A 16,809-nucleotide genomic window follows, 5' to 3' on the forward strand; every position below is an offset into this window, starting at 1 on the left:
TTGCAGAAACTCATTAACGCGTTTGACTTTGCTGGCGAATATTTTGTGTGTCTTCTGCAATGTTTGACGGCCGGGAGCGCGTGCAACGTGTTTTGTAAGAGGCGGCAGAAGAATCTGTCAAGGGTTCACGAATAAACCTGACTTGTATTTCTCTACACGACGTGTGTGTGGCTTCATCCGTCCTGACGCCGATCAAACGGACGCGCGCCCGCTGCGCCGACCTCGAAGCGAATCCGCAATGGAAATAATCGTGGACGCGTACTGGAAACGGCGCAGCCAAGAGAAACGCTAGCAGAAATGAACCCAATAAACTTTTGGGAAGAAATTCAAGCAATTTAATGACACAATATTTGTTCAGTTTAGCTTGTCAATTTAGGAGACCAAGTTTTTTTTTTTTTTTTCTCTCCAGGGCCAATACCGATTATTAATCGTCAAGTAGGCTGGTAACCGATATTTGGAGCTAATATTCATTTGCAGGAAAAGGGAAAATATTTTGAATAATACAAACTGCAACACTTGACTTTGTTTCAATGTTTATTGTACAGCTTTTCAGATTTGCAACATGTTAAAACTTTGTTTTGTTTTTTTTGACAATAGACAAACTTTTAACAAAATGTGCCGTGAGCTCCCAGTCGGGACAGCAAGTCTTATAAAGTTAAATGAAAATGTCAACAAATAAATGGCTCCCTGAAGTTGTATACAGTAAATACAATTTTCCAAAATTTCAATGTAGGTGAAATGTTAATCTTTTATTATTATTGATTTAAGTTATTATTATTATTTTTTTAAAGTGCAAGGAGGTCCCAGGGTTCGCAGCATCTCTTGGAAAGTTAACTACAAATTTCAATAACTAGATACTTCTCTGAAGTTTACCCAGTTTTAAATTGATCTCTTATTGGCGGCTGTTGTTTTTTGTTTTAAAAGCCTTATACTGATATTGGTCAAAATGCCGAATATCGGTACCACCCTTAATTGTTATATCCCTACAATGTATGGCAGTCCTTTTGATAATTATATCATACATTCTTGGTAGCATGGTTGAATGAATGGTAAGTCCATTGAAGAAATATAAGATTCTCTCCAATGTGTTTGTCTTGCAGACGTAAACAAAGCATCCCAGCGCCAAAATGTCCTCCGCACATCGGGCCAACCCGGCGTAACGATTGATTAATCGACAACTGACCAATTATCAAATGAACAACTATTTTATGTTGTTAATGATTTAAAGCACATTGAGTTACCTGGTGTAGGAAATGTGCTACATAAATAAATCTGCTATGCTTAGTTGTGTTCTGTCCTCCAGGTGAGCATTTAAAGTTCATTTATGGAACATATTTAAGGTAAATGACGTTGTGCTTATGCGTTCCATGAAGTCAAGCATATGGTGGCCACAAATGGGCGTTATTTTGATGGTTTACACGCATATTACTTAATTTTCGGTGTGCGCTCGACGCGAGTACCGTGATGGTGTAGATAAAACGTTATATAAACGCATTCCATTTAGTAACATTTCGGTATTCTGCTTAACATGTTTTCGGCACGTCGAGTTGTCGTTTGTCCCCTGATATGAACGCGGCACGGGCTCGCGCATACAAAAAACAAAAACAAAACAAAAACCAACGAACCGTCCCAGCGCCAAAATGTCCTCCGAGCCAGTGAAAGAGGAGCCAACATGGCCGCCGATGCGCGCGGTTTCACAGGCGCCATGTTGACTCCCTTAAGTTGCATTATGTGCCAGGAATTTTCACGATCTAGCCGTTTAGTCGTGTTTATTCATCGATAATTATGATCTGCCACCCGAGTGAGCATTTACAGTGTAATTATCGAACCTGTATATCGACAAAGATGACGTGGCGCTTCGTATTACAGACGTTCCTTGATGTGAAGCGTATCACGGCCACAAATGTGAATTCGTTGAATTCCATCCATATTATTCACTTCGAGCGTCTTCCATTATATTTTAAGATGAATGTTCTGCGAACTTTGTCTCAAATGTTCCGTGTCGGAGTTGAGCGTGGTCGTCGTGGACATGTTTCCGACTCGTCCCGCGATTTGAACGCGGCTCGGCCCCGAGCGGGCGGGGCCTGCCGCCGAGTACAGTCACATGCCCCGCCCCGGAGCCAGGCCGAGCAATTCCAATATGGTGGCCAGCTTGGCAGGTCTCCGCTTGCTGTTGATGATATTGTTGTCGCGCGGGATCCGGTTGGGCTTGAGCGGCCAGGCGGCGCCGCCCGTCGTGCGCCTGCGCCCGGAGGACCCCGCGGGCCGCGTGTGGATGAAGGCGGGGATCATCTGGGCGCCGCGAGGAGCCTCGTTCAAGCTGCGGCTCTTCGGAACCGACCTGAGGAACCGGACCTGGCCGTGGCTGGCCTTCGCGGCGGAGGCTTCCGGAGCCGCGGCCGCCGGGGACCCGTGCGAGGACCGAGACGGACGGCAGCAGGCCGCCTTCCAGGCGAACGAGCCCTTCGCGGAGGAGCAGGAGGAGGATTGCAGCGGGCTGCTGACGGTGGAGCTCCGGCCTGGCGGCCTCCGGCAGAACCCCCATCGCGTGTGCGTGAAGAGCGGGGGCAAGTGGACCTCGGCGGGTGAGGACAGGCTGCGCGTTAGCGCGGACGAGCCTCTGCCCGCGGAGCACATCCCGGCGTGGGGCTTGGCGGTGCTGGTGCCGCTGCTGGTGCTCGCCTGCGGGCTGCTGAGGACGGTCCACCTCAGCCTGCTGTGGCTCGACCCGGTGGAGCTGTACGTGCTGCACAGCTGCGGTTCCGAGGAGGAGAAGCGCGCCGCCAAGCGCCTGGAGCCCGTCAGGAGGAGAGGGAACTTTCTGGTAAAAGCAAAGCAACAACAACAAAGAAGATGCATTGCAGATAATTCTCCAGTTTCCTGAGTGGAGAAAGGCCTCAAAGTCGCTGTAAAGTGAAGATAAATATGGCACGGCACGGACAAGAGTGTTGTTGACAATCCGGCCAAATTTCATCGATTTAAAAAAAAAACAAAACCGTATAAAGTGAGGCTTGGAAATGGTGTAACGCAAGCCGCCGTCTCCGCTGAATCCCAGCCGACGAAAACAAAGTCCGGGCGCTCGTTGAACTCACCGCACTGCTCTGTCACGTCATTGGTTAGCTGCGTTAACTCCGTGTCACGGGGTTCGTTTGAAGCCGTGTTGTTCGCCAGGCTCTCTATTCCCAGCGTTGCCTCGCTTGCCTCACTTTTAGGCCTCCGGGGGCATGAATATACCCTACCGGCTCGCCGCGACAACGGGGCGCTCTGAAGCGACCGCCCCTGCGCGAAGCCCCGGTTCACGTCAAACTCTCCTCGCTCTTCCGCCTTTTTTCTCCGTGATGTGTGTGCACTCGTGGCCGACAACGAGGCGCTCCAAAGCGGCGAAGTGACGATGCGTTTTCGGGGTCGAGCCTCAGCTAGCTAGTTAACTGTACATCGCAATTGCGCCGGATAGCGGCTGATGGCAAAGAAATGTGCTCGAGTTCTTATAGCGGGGGAGGGGCAACTCCCAAGTGCGTCATGCGCCGCTGTTTTAGCCACGGCCCCCAAAAAGCAGGAAAAGCTAAAAAAAAAAAAAAAAAAGGCTTGTCGCGAATTCAATACAACATAGCTCGCACGTTTTCAGCAAATCTTCAGGCGTGTAATGTACTTGGAAGCAAATCTCTGAATTCACATTACGGCGTTTTCAAAATTCTTCTTATCATCGAACAAGTGAATCGTCACACTTTTGCTGCAATGTCTAAGAAGGTGAATCAACATTGAATGGAGTTTCAAGCGATTTCATATTCCATTTGAAGCCCTCTAATACGGCCATCTTTAAAAAAAAAAACACACAAAAACGTCACTCGCGTCACTCTCGACTTGATCTCAACCGCATCCTCCTTGGATGACACCGACAGCAGCGCTACCGCAACTGGCAAGAGCGTCTGGCTCTTTCTAGTATCGGTTATTTGGTGTCACCCTGAAAAAAGTTCAAACCTTTCCTTCATTTTGCGCACAACCGCACCAATAAGTTTGTCTTCCTGAATCAAGTAAGAAGATGGAATAGTCCAGCGCACGAGAAGGAAGGTTTCAATGTAGTCGAAGTCCAAGTCACACGGACTCTTTCCGAAGTTTTAGTCCTGCAATCGGTGTGACTGGAGTCCCTCACCTGTGCTTGCGTTGTGTTCGCCAGGCGTGCTCGCTGCTCTTCCTGTGCGTCCTGGGCCACTCCGCCTTGGGCGTCCTTCTCTTCCGGGTTTTGGGCTCGGTGGCGTCGGCCGCCTTCGCCGCCGCCTTCGCGCTCTTCTTCCTGGCCGAGCTGCTGCCTCACGCCGTGTGCTCCGTGCACGGCTTCCGGCTGGCCCCGGGCCTCGCTTGGCTGGCCCGGCTGAGCATGGTGCTCACCTGCCCGCTGTCCTGCCCCCTGGGGCTGGTCCTGGACCTGGCGCTGAGGCGGGACATCAGCACCTGCTGCATCAGGGAGCGGGCCATGGAGATGATCCGCACCAGCGTCAACGACCCCTACAGGTACCGGCACCCGCGCCTCCATTAGCCCCGGCGTTACGTCTCCGTGGCCTATTCGGGACTAAAAATGATCGCAAACCGACGGCGGAGAATTATGTGAAATATCGGAGATGTCCCGAAGTAAGCTGAAGAATTTGAAATTGGAATAGTTTACATTGGTTGCGAATGTGGAATGAGGTGAAGAATATGTCAAATGTCAGATCATTTGGACGTGCGAATGTTTAATTCTGAACAAGTGGGAATGATTGGAATGTGAAAAACAGAACCCAAGATGTCCTAAAAAGCTGAAATGGTTGAGAATAGTGGAAAATGAGGTCATTTTGAGAAACAAAAAACCGGCGCAGTGAACGACTGGTGTGCACATCTGCCTCACAGTTGTGGGGACCGGGGTTCAAACCTGTGTGGAGTTTGCATGTTTGCCTGCGTGGCTTTTCTCCGGGCACTCCGCTTTCCTCCCACGTCCCCAAAACGTGCGCTGTCGCTTCATGGTGGACTCTAAATTGCCCGTAGGTGTGAATGTGAGTGCGAATGGCGGTTTGTTGCTATGTGCCCTGCGATGGGCTGGCGACCGGTTCAGGGTGTAGCCGCCCGCCTCTCGCCCGAAGATAGGCGGGATGGGCTCCGGCACGCCCGCGACACCGCGTGAGGACAAGCGCAGCGGAAAATGGATGGATGGATGCGTTTATTGGAGAATTTTTTCTTGGAAAATGGCAAATATAGTGGCGCGAATTATAATTGCCAATGAAAGGGGGAAAAAATGCAAATAAAAGAGGGATGGAGGGGGGGAAAGTGAATCGGAGGGGATTCGGGTTAAAAAAAACAACAACTTTGTTTTTCGAACATAGGCGGTTAGGTTCCCCAACAAATCCACGGATAGTTGACGCCGCAAATGCCGAATCGTAAACGTGCGGGGTCCGCTGGACTGGAAAAGTGGGAAGGGGAAAAATCCTCTCATGTTTGTCTTGAATGAGGTTGAAACTGGAATGCTTTCGGTCCGTTTTGAAATGCGGACGGAGGACGTAAACGCTGTACGTCAAAGGCGGAATCCTGCAAACGTGGGAATTTGATGACTGTGCAAAATGGACACCCCGCTGTACATAACCGTGACACTTCCACGTGTGTGCGTGCGGCTTTTGCCGCTTAGTGAGTTCGTGAAGGAGGAGTTCAGTCGCGGGACGCTGCGCAGTAAGACGGTGGAGGACATCTTGACGCCCCTCAAGGACTGCTTCATGCTGCCCAGCTCCACCGTGCTGGACTTCTCCACCATGTCGGACATCATGCAGAGCGGGTACACGCGCGTGCCCATCTACGAGGAGGAGAGGTGGGCGCTCGAACTCGAACTTGGACCGCTCGACGTGCGCGTGTGTCAATTCTCACCAATTGTAGACAAAGCTCATTCGATACGATTTCAGCCAGACTAACTTGTTTACAGCCTAAAAGTCCACTTTGACTTGATAGTTTCGCAGTTGAGTCACGTATCGTTAGCGGCGTCACGATTAGTTGACAACTAATCGATCATCAAATGAATCGATGAAATCGTTGCAATTGTTCAAATCCTCTGATTTCAGCCTCTCAACGCGAGATCTGAAATTCCCGTCGTCCTTCACGAAAGCAGGCTGATTGCACTGGCGTCCGAAAATGTCCATTTTTGAAGTGGTCGGGTTTTTCCGACTGATTTCAGACAATTTTGCATGGCTGAATCCGAACGTGACGTCCGTTTCTCTTGCTCACGTAAGGTTGTAGTGCCAAGTTGTTAAGTTTATTCATCAAATGTTACAAACTTTGCTTACGGTAAGTTAAATAGTAAACTGATCAATATAATGATCTGTAAATTGAACGTTACGTCGTCGTCGTTGAAAATTCAGGACGCGAACCTGCGTTTATTTGAGGCTCTTAAGCAAAAACTCTTACATAATACAATGACAAATACATGAAAAAAAATGTGGCCATTGTTCCAAAAGTTGACCTGATTGAGCAAAACCGACGATTCAGCACATCCAAATTGTCTTAAATCACCTCCAAATATCGTAGCCGATACATTTGTCGCTGACCTCTGTTGTCTTCTGTGTTTAATCAAGATATTTGCAAACATCTACTTTGAAGTTGGGAAGCAACAATCGACATGTTTGCCCATTTTCTGACATGTTACCAAATCAGAATCAATTGTTGGAAAAAAGAAGTCATTTGAATGTATTCTGAAAATGTTGGTCATTTGCAGCCGTCGGTAGCCAAGAAGTCCATCTGGCTTTCAAAAAGCCTAGCGAGTGCGTACGTGCAACGTCGCTCCCTCTTGTGTGATGTTACTGACTTGTGGTTTATTTGCTTTTGTTCAATCATCAAACAATACCAAATAAACCACAATAAGCAGTGAATAAACGGTGATTGGGAAAAAATGGTTTTGCAATAAACTCGAATGGGAAAATACATTTTCATCAGACTTTTTGGCGGGGATTATTGGATGGAAGAATCGGTGGAATAACCGATTTTAAAAAATCGATCAGTGACATGCAGGCGGCTCTAGTATTCCCAGTTGAACGCGACAGCGGTCGTGACTTGCGATTTGTGGGTCCCGTGACGGCGTGCAGGTCCAACATCGTGGAGATCTTGTACGTGAAGGACTTGGCGCTGGTGGACCCCGACGACCGCACGCCCATGACCACCATCACCAAGTTCTACAACCACCCGCTGCACTTCGTCTTCAACGACACCAAGCTGGACGCCATGCTGGAGGAGTTCAAGAAAGGTGAGGCGGGATCGCCGGCCCGCGCGGCCGCGACGCTAACGTTAGCCGCTTGCGTTCAGGCAACTCTCACATGGCCATCGTGCAGAAGGTCAATAACGAGGGCGAGGGCGACCCCTTCTACGAGGTGCTGGGATTGGTCACGCTGGAGGACGTCATCGAGGAGATCATCAAGTCGGAGATCCTGGACGAGTCGGACGGCTACCGTAGGTCCTCGTGAAGCGAGCCGGGGTGACGTTTGGGTTCGCGGATTTCGCTTTTCAATAAGTTCACGAGGCACGCTACAACAACCTCGACACCTTTTTCAAAAGCCGCAAACAAAAATGATCGTGATATATCGTCAAGCAATAAAAAAAAAAAAAAAAAAAATTGTGGGGGGGGGGGGTCTCAAACTCACGGCCCGGGGGCCGACTGAGGCCAGTCGTACGATATTTTGCGGCCCCCTACTTGACGTCAAAGTTGCGGTGCTCCAAAAATACAACATCAGATGTCATAATTACTCAACTACACATGCTGAGGTGTATGCAAAGTACCAGGGAGATGAGAGAGAGGACCGGTACACCAATCCGGTTTTGAATCGTTCATAATAAAGATTGAGACAATTGGATTGCGTAGTTGGGCTTTTTTTTTTTTTTATCACTTTAAACTCGGGCTGAACGATTTTGGGAAAAAAGTCACATTGCCATTTTCTTTCTTTTTTTTTCTTCTTTTTCAACGTGCAATATATACTGCAATGTGAAATAATACATGATCAGCGTTAGGAAAGTTTCTTTTCTACGCCAACTAGTTCAAAGTTCAATTCATCGATCCAAAAATGAAAAATGAAAAATGTTGAACCAAGTTCGCCAGTCCAAAAATGTTTCTCTCCCAATATGTTGACGGGTTGTTACCCTCCAAATGCTGGCATTTCATTTCCCCATTGTTGCCCCCCATTCAGTCCACACATGTTGCTTGAATGTTGTTGTTTTTGTTTTTTTTTAAATGAGCAATTAAAACAAAAACGGGACTTTTGTCCTTAACGTGCAAACCAACTGTGTTTTAACTAAAGCATTCGTGACAAATAATTTCCCAAGAAATCCATCTTTACAGCTATGTATTGTATTTACGCATTGTCCCTGAACGCACCTCGCGCACTCACGTCGCTGCAGCGTGCCTGCTGTTGAACTTTAACATTACACTCGATTCACTGTGTACTGCAGTACGCCAACATCGCAGCAGACCCTGCGATTTTACTGTTGCGCACACGTACATCGCGATGACGATGCTCAAACCAAATATCGTGCAGCCCTTTTTTTTGTGAAATACTTGACTCTTATCGCCGGCGGCCCCCGGAGACCCCTGATCTCAGGGCTGACTTGTCGCCCAGTCACGAGGAGGAGTCACGACAAAACTCTGCGTCATTTCTTTGCGCCTCGTGTTTGACCGGAGCGACTTTGCAGTGGACAGGAAGGTGAAGCGTCCCCTGCCCCCCCCGGAGATCCCGCCGGAGCCTCGAGGGACCCCCGACGAGTTCTCGCTCTTCAAGACGCCCGAAGGAGAGCCCAAGATCAGGACGTCGCCGCAGCTGCTGCTCGCCACGCACCGCTTCCTCTCCAGAGGTGCGTGCTGTTGTCCTCCTCTATTTCCTATTCACTACCGTGGGAGGGAAAGATATGTGAACCCGTTGGAATTTCTTACATTGCTGCATAAATTGGTCATCAAATGTGGTCAAGATTCCTGCGGGGATGTCTGCTGTGAAAAGGTAGATCTCTTGAGGTCATGCCACAGCTTCTCACTGGGGTTGGGGTCAGGACTTTGACTGGGCCACTCCAGAATGTGTCAATTGAACTTTTCCATTGATGATATCAAGCTGTCCAGGCCCTGAGGTCGCAAAGCACACCCATACCATGACACTCACTCTACCATGCTTCACAGTCGGGATCAGGTTTTGATGTCGGTGTGCTGTGCCATTCTTTTCTCCACATAGGACATTGTGCGTTCCTCCCAAACAATTCAACTTTGGCTTCGTCCGTCCACAGACTATTTTTGCCAGTAGTGCTGCGGAACATCCAAGTGTCCTTTTAGCAACTTCAAACACGCAGCAACGTTTTTTTTTATTTTTTTTATATCGCAACAGCTTCCTCGTTGGTGTTCTTCCATGAACCCCGTTCTTGTTTCGTGTTCTACATATGGCAGATGTTGTCATGTGCCAGCGGTTTCTGGAAGTCTTCAGCTGACACACTGGGGTTTTTCTTGACCTGATCGGGTCGGTACTCTGCACTGTGCTCTTGCAGTCGTCTTTACAGGACGGGCACTTCTCGGAAGAGAAGCCGCAGTGAGTGCTGAACTCTCTCCATTTATCGTCAGTTTGTACAACTGTGGGCTGATGAAGGTGAAGACTTTCAGAGATACTTTCCGGCTTGATACAAATCAAAAATTCCTCACCGTACGGCTTCTGAGAGCTCATTTGAGCGAGGCGTGGTATATACTTCTCAACAAGAGAATTTTTAAAATTGTATTTCATTTCTGAAGTGATGTGTTTTCTTGTGGCCAGCGCAGTTTTAAGCCACACCTCCAATCTTGTCATATTGATTGGACTCCAGGTTGACTCACAGCTGACTCTGATGAACTCTTGGAGAATCCGTAGCCTCGAAGTTGACTCGTTTTTGCCTCCCCGTCTTGTCAACGTTTATGTTATTGCCAATAAAAATATGAGAACATAATTGTTTGTGTGGTATGAGTTGCGATTTAGATGAAGACCCGAACGCATTTTATAACCAATTCCTGCAGCGGTGTAAGAAATTGCGAAGGGTTCATTCTTTTTCGTCGCGCGATATATGTCAGTGGTGTCGCGTGAGATTTTTCCAAATGTCAAATACAGTAAGTGCCTTGAAAGTTGTCGGAGTACGTAACGTAGCCTCCTGTCTTTGATGTGGATCAGAGGTGGAGCATTTCAGTCCGGCACGCGTGTCCGAGAAGATCCTTTTCCACCTTCTGCGTCACCCCAGCGTCAACCAGGAGGTGCACTTCGACCCCGGCAACCGCCTCAGCCCCGCGCACTACCTGTACACGCGCAACCACCCGGTGGACTACTTCATACTGCTGCTGCAGGTGAGCGCGTTTCGTCAATCCCGAGGAGCCGATGACACTCAAGTGCATTTGTGTCGTCGGGCAGGGTCGAGTGGAGGTGGAGATCGGCAAGGAAGGCCTCAAGTTCGACAACGGCGCTTTCACGTATTACGGCGTGTCGGCGCTAACGCTGCCGTCCTCAGGTGAGGCTGGGAACTGCGACAATGCAAAGCATTTGGTACTCAAACATCAATGTTTGACCTTTCTCAAACGTATTTTTTTGATTGTATTTAGAAAGCAAAAATGTATTATTACTTGCTAAAAGAACACTTGTGTGTGTGTGTGTGTGTGTGTGTGTGTACGTACAGCGCACCAGTCTCCAGCGTCGAGTCAGCGTCAGTCTCCCAGAGATCCGTTTGACGCGTCGGAGGCGGCCAGCCCGTCCAGTTACTGTCCGGACTACACAGTCAGAGCGCTCACCGACCTGCAGCTCATCCGGGTACGTGCGTGTGCGCGCGCACATGTGACCTTGCGTGTGCGCGGGACCACGCGTGTATGTCGAGAGGCCATCTTTGTGTGTGAGGCTCCGACTGTTTGCGTGAGCGCGCGCGTGGCTCCCTTCCCGTTCACGCAGCGCACGCGTGTCCGTGTGTGCGTGCAGGTGACCCGCCTCCAGTACCTGAACGCTCTAACGGCGTCGCGGGGCGGCGGCGGCGGCGGCGGCCCGAGCCCCGAGCCGCCCGAGATCAAGATCCTCCCCAACAGTCACACCAAACTGCTCAACGACAGGAACGTGGCCTCGGCCGCGCAAGGTCTGCCCGCGCGGCGCCCGGCCGCTCTCCTTGCCGAACCCGCCCTCGCCTCTTTAACCTTAACGCTAACCGCTTCCCCTTTCCTGTCAGCTGAACCTAACAACACTACAAGATCTGTTCTTTTCTTTCCTGACTTTCTCCTCCAGACTTGAGCTTCTCTTTCTTTGACACCATTGACAACTACTGCTAGTGCGGCAGGTGAACGCAACCATACACGCTACATCTGTGTGTGTGTGTGTGTGTGTGTGTGTGCGTGTGCGTGCCCGTGCCCGCATGTGTGTGTTGGTGTTTGCAACTCTTTTTGACCCTCATCGGTCAATTACGACAATGCCCCCCTTGCTCTGCTCTCATTGGTCACGTTGTCAAAAATGTGTGTATTTATTATCAACATTTATTTTGTATTGGATCATTCTGTTTTTAACACGGCAGCCGACCGGTTAGCACATCTGCCTCACAGTTCCGAGGAGCGGGGTTCAATCCCCGGCCCCGCCCGTGTGGAGTTTGCATCTTCTCCCCGTGCCTGCGTGGCTTTCCTCCCGCATCCCGAAAACATGCGTTGTAGGTCAATTGAAGACTGTAAATTGCCCGCAGGTGTGAATGTGTGCGCGAATGGTTTGTTTGCTTGTATGCGCCCTGCGATTGGGTGGCGACCGGTTCAGGGTCTACCCCGCCTCCTGCCCGATGATAGCTGGGATAGGCTCCGGCACGACCGCGGCCCGCGTGAGGAGCGGTACGAGAAAAGGATGAATGTTTTTTAAAAAAAAAAAATGTTCGTTGAATTTATATTGAATTTCAGCATCATTTTGCTTTTAACGTTCATTTAGTTTTTATTGTTATCATTATATTTTCTCTGAAACAGTCACTGATGGTGTAGCGGTACACTCGCCTGTCTTTGGTGCGAGCAGCGTGGGTTCCGTTCCCACTCAGTGAGTGCGAATGGTTGTCCGTGTCTACATGTGCCCTGCGACTGACTGGCGACCAGTTCAGGGTGTAGTCCGCCTTTCGCCCCAAGTCAGCTGGGATAGGCTCCGGCGTCCCGCGGTGTTGAAAATGGATGGATTGATGGATGGATTTTCTCTGAAACATTTTTGGAATTTGTTAATTTCAGCATTGTTTTTTATTTTCAACTTCAAATTTTTTACATTTATATAATTGATTTTGAATTTTAGCACTAATTTGCTTTCAACATTCATTTCTTTAGTTTTTATTTTGAGCAATATTATTTTTTCAAATTTAGTTTATTTTTTTAACATTTCATCAATTTGTTAATTTAAGCAGCTTTTAGTTTTTTAGATTTCTTAGCTTTTTTTATTGAAAAAAGGTCCCATATTTTACCAAACCAACTTTTCCTAGTATTTGCGATGTAATATTGTCTCTCTGGCGCCCCAGTGAACATGTGAAATGCGAATTGAAATGGTCCACGACGACTTCGTGAGCTGCGGACGTTTTTCTGCCGAGAGGCCTGAAATCGGCTCATTGGAATTTCTCCGGCTTATCGACGTCACTAGCGAAGATCTCCGCCGACCTCTCCGCTCCCGAGCCAGCGCTGTCGACTGAACAAACACGTGTCCTCTCGCGACCGTTCAGAGGAAAGGGGGCGGGCTTAGCCAAATCTGGACAAAGCGGATACGAACGTGGGTCAAACGGAAGTAGCCGTCAGAGGGGCCTTTTCCGGACACTCGTATGACAAAACCAAGGTGTTGTTTTCAAATGAAATTGACACTTTTCGAGAGTCACTCTATAGAGGTTGAAATCAACCAAATATGGGACCTTTAAACATTTCATTTTCAAATGTTGTTTTAACATGAATTAGATTTTTGCATTTGTATTTTATTTTTTAATATGATTGAATTCATTTGCGTTTTATTTTAAACAATATTTCAAGAATTGATTTGATTTTCAGGTATCATTTTTTTACAACATTTTGGTTAGCTGGTTCATTTTCAAATCATATTTTTCTTAAATCTATTTATGTTTTTGAAATGTTGTTTTTCTCCTTATTATAATTTTAACATTGCATTAGATATTGCCGTTCCCTCTCATTGGTCACGTCACACCATGTGTCCGCCCCCTCTCCTGTGCTCTGCTCTCATTGGTTGTCTGCCTGCAGGTGGAATAGAAGAAGGCGAAGATGATGAAGATGAAGAAGAGGCACGTGCATAGCGATGTCCACTTCAAACGTTCGTCTGATTGGACAACACTGCTCTCTGTTCCTTTTATGTCATTGTAATTATCATTATTAATATTATTATTGTGTAGATTTGTATTATATTTACGTTGATTTGGTTGATTAGGGCGGTGCCTTTCTTACAAAACCGTGTCAAAGTGTGTGCGTGTGAGCATCCGTCCGTTCGGTCACAAATTCATCAAACGAGCGACGCACGCGCGCCGTAGGCCAGATGGTCACGTGACCCGTCGGGCTGGTTTCCGTGGTTACGCTGAGTGGGCGTTTGGGCTTTGTCGATGCTGACCGCCGAAAGATTTGCTCATCAAAAAGTTTCTTTGCCAAACATGTCACAGAAAAGCTCATTCAAACTTAAGCGACACTTTAAACATTTTTCCATTCGATGTTTTGTTTGTTCGTTCTCAAGGTAGCCGCGTAGCTAGCTAGCGTCTCTTTGGTTCTTTTCGTTGATTGATCATTTGTCTTTTGTTTTACAACAACAGCAACAATTTGTGTGTGTGTGAAACGTTGACTCATCCTTTACTGGAACCCCAAACTAGCACATTGGCCCTCGTCCTTTTGTCTCTCCGTGTGTGAGCGTCATGATTAGCATGCTAACATGCGAACACGTCCCTGAACGAAGAAGTCCTGCACACATTGCGAAGTAGTTATTCTTTTGTTTGTTGTTTTTTGTTGTTGTTGTTTTTTTAAACTTGGACCAGCTGACACGGTTCATTATCATAAGTGCATGCCAAAGTTAACGTGGCTAATTTAGCTAATCTTCCCTCCTGGAAGCTAACTTGTCACTTTGTTGATGATATTTGTATTTACGTTACCATTGCTTTTAAACGTAAGCCTACATGTTAACTTTAGCTCCCTTGCCTTTGGAAGTCAATACCAAGGTACTAATGCTAAGTTAGCTTGTGGCTATGTTATTGAGCATGCTGACAATTCTTTTCTGTTGACTTTGTGTTTTCGCTAAAGCAAACGCTCAAATGTGTGTTTTTATTTAGTGAGCATTTGACAGGCTAAGTGCTAAACTAAGCTTGGGTTAGACAATCGTCGTTTGAGAAGGCGGATTAGCCGATTTAGCAAGGCTACCCTTTGAGCTCTTTTGGTTTGGTAGTTTTATGAAGAAGAGAAACTAAAACCAATAAGCTTAGCGTTAGACCCTCATTAGCGTGGTGTGTGTGATTAGCATCGGGCTCGTTAGCCAAATATACATTTCTTTTTTTTCTTCTGACAACCTCTTGATATTAATCAAGTGCATGCCAAAGTTTTAGCCAATGCTAATGAGGCTAATTTTCCTAATGTACCATCCTGGAAGCTAACATGTCACTGATCATTCATTTGAATGAATGAACTATTGGCTTGACACGTAAGCTTACATGCTAACTTAAGCTTCCTTGCCTTTGGAGGTCAATGCTATGGTACGAAGGCTCAGCTGCTTAGTGGCTATGCTAACGTTTGTCATGCTGACGATTCCTTTCAGTTGACTTTTTATGTTTCTGGTTCAGAAAACCTCAAAACATGTTTTTATTTAGTGAGCATTTGACAGGCTAAGCGCTAAGATGAGTTATGGTTGGACTATTGTCATTTGAGAAGGTTGATTAGTAACTTTTGAGGACTTGTTTTCGACGTTTTTTTGAAGAAGCGATATTGGCGCCAACAACAAGCTCAGTGTTAGACCCTCGTGAGCGTGATGAGCATCACGCTACTTAATGAGCTATCACGTGTGTTCTCTCATTCCATATCCGTTTCATCAACGGCTGTTAGCACTTGATATGAAAATCTTGTTTGATTCCAAGATTTGTTCAAATAGTTTTATTGAAATAACTTTTTTTTGTATAAAACGTGAATGTAAAAAAAGAAAAATGAAGAGTGCAAGTATTCATGTCAAAGTGCAGGATGTAGTTAGCAAGTAGTTTTTAGATGAGTTTGAAGTTATTCAATCACTTCTTCTTTGTGCATTTTTTTTAAATCGTTTTTTTCCGCAGCAACGACATTGGATTTAATACTTTCAATGATTACATTTTACTAGGAAATAAAGTCACCCTTGTTCTAAATGACGTGTGTCTTTTCTATATTCCGAAAAAATGCTAGCTTTTTTGCTAACAGTTCCACAGTTACTTTTGCCGGCTGTGATGTAACAGCGCCTCCCACAGGACAAGTGTGGCATAGCATTATCTTACTGGATACTAGCCTAGCAGCCTGTTTAGTCTTTTTATCATTTGCTACCACGTTATTGTGATGTTGAGTTATGTTGTCATGTCATTATTTTTATGTTGGCGTGTTGTCACGCTATCATGTCCATTTTTTTCATTTATGTTACGATGTTGTGTTTCCATGTCATGTGAGATCGTCATGTTGTCATTTTATGTTGTCATGCTGTTATAATGCCGACATGTTTTCAAGTCATTTTTGTTACCGTGTTGTGTTGTAATGTTATGTCGCAATGTTAACGTTGCGATGTCATGCAATTATAGTGTCATGTTATCACGTAGTCTTACTTTATGTTATCATGTTTGCACGTTTTCTTAGTCTCATGTTGTCACTTGCTCGTGTGTGGTCATTTCCTACTTTCATTTTGTCATGTCAGCAGGTTTTCAGGTTACTGTGTTATCATATTCACATTTTGTCGTCATGTTATTAACATGTTGTCATGTATTTGTGTTCTCGTATTGTCAAGTCAAAATGAAGTTCAACGGATTTTCTCAAAGGACTACAAAAATGGTGGATGAACCACAGCAAACCGGAAAGACAAATCACCAGACAGCTGCCGCACCATCTTTAGAAGGACGTCACGTGGTCAAAATGAAGTTCAACTGATTTTCTCAAAAGACTACAAGAATGGTGGCCGAACTACAATAAACCGGAAAGACAAAGAACTTTAAAAGGAGGGCCAATCAGATTTCAGCCTCCAGGTGTTGCCATGTCAAGCTCAGCTGCCCACGCCCTTCACAATTCGTAGTACCTCAACTATATCGACAATGGGACCGTTTCTGTCACCGATCACATTTCCAATGGAATTATTCTGCAAATGGAATGACGGGGGACACGTCATCGTCGACAGAATGCCGGCGCTCAGTTGACACAATTAAGATCATCGAAGTAACAGTTGTAGTGGAGGTAAAAGAAGCAGTCAAAAGTAGGAGTAGTTGATGGCATGCTAGCAACTATGGTACTATCATCTGTTCTGGTAATAGGAGTAGTTCTTGTAGTGTTCGGTGTGGACGTGAGAGCAGCAAAGGTAGTTGTAGTACCTAATCGAAGTAGAAGCTAGGAGGACTTGCAGCATAAAGGTTCGTCGTCGTAGCTGTGGCCTGCGAGGATCCATTTGAAACGGGAATCTGATCGCGTTTCTGATCCGTGGGGTTGCAGTGGATTGCCAAGGCCTCGGGCAGATTACGTTGGCATGGCAACGCATACAGGCTGACATCTGATTGGACAGAAAAGAAAAAAAAACATCCCAATCCAGCGACCAAGTGAACACAATCGACCGTCGGGAATAATCAATGAATGCAATTATTGGGATGGAG

At 46.7% G+C, this 16,809-nt stretch overlaps 1 protein-coding gene across 3 annotated transcripts; it reads left to right on the forward strand.

The window, feature by feature from the left end:
* The first annotated feature begins 566 nt into the window (after positions 1-566).
* Positions 567-15,336, forward strand: LOC133413431 (metal transporter CNNM3). 3 transcript variants are annotated; one of them, XM_061697806.1, is made up of 11 exons: positions 567-2,824; positions 4,175-4,509; positions 5,651-5,827; positions 7,092-7,249; positions 7,309-7,452; positions 8,686-8,844; positions 10,167-10,336; positions 10,401-10,497; positions 10,663-11,106; positions 11,253-11,304; positions 13,217-15,336. In XM_061697806.1, exons 1-10 carry the CDS (start codon positions 2,105-2,107, stop codon positions 11,294-11,296), a joined length of 2,448 nt encoding a protein of 815 aa, XP_061553790.1. In that variant the 5' UTR covers positions 567-2,104; the 3' UTR covers positions 11,297-11,304; positions 13,217-15,336. The 3 variants fall into 3 exon arrangements, with proteins under 3 accessions (XP_061553790.1, XP_061553789.1, XP_061553791.1); XM_061697807.1 differs by lacking the exon at positions 11,253-11,304 and having other exon boundaries at positions 568-2,824; positions 10,663-10,793; positions 10,956-11,106; XM_061697805.1 differs by lacking the exon at positions 11,253-11,304.
* The last annotated feature ends 1,473 nt before the right edge of the window (positions 15,337-16,809 follow it).

The sequence above is a fragment of the Phycodurus eques genome, chromosome 15, assembly GCF_024500275.1.
Source record: "Phycodurus eques isolate BA_2022a chromosome 15, UOR_Pequ_1.1, whole genome shotgun sequence".
Lineage (NCBI taxonomy): Eukaryota > Metazoa > Chordata > Actinopteri > Syngnathiformes > Syngnathidae > Phycodurus > Phycodurus eques.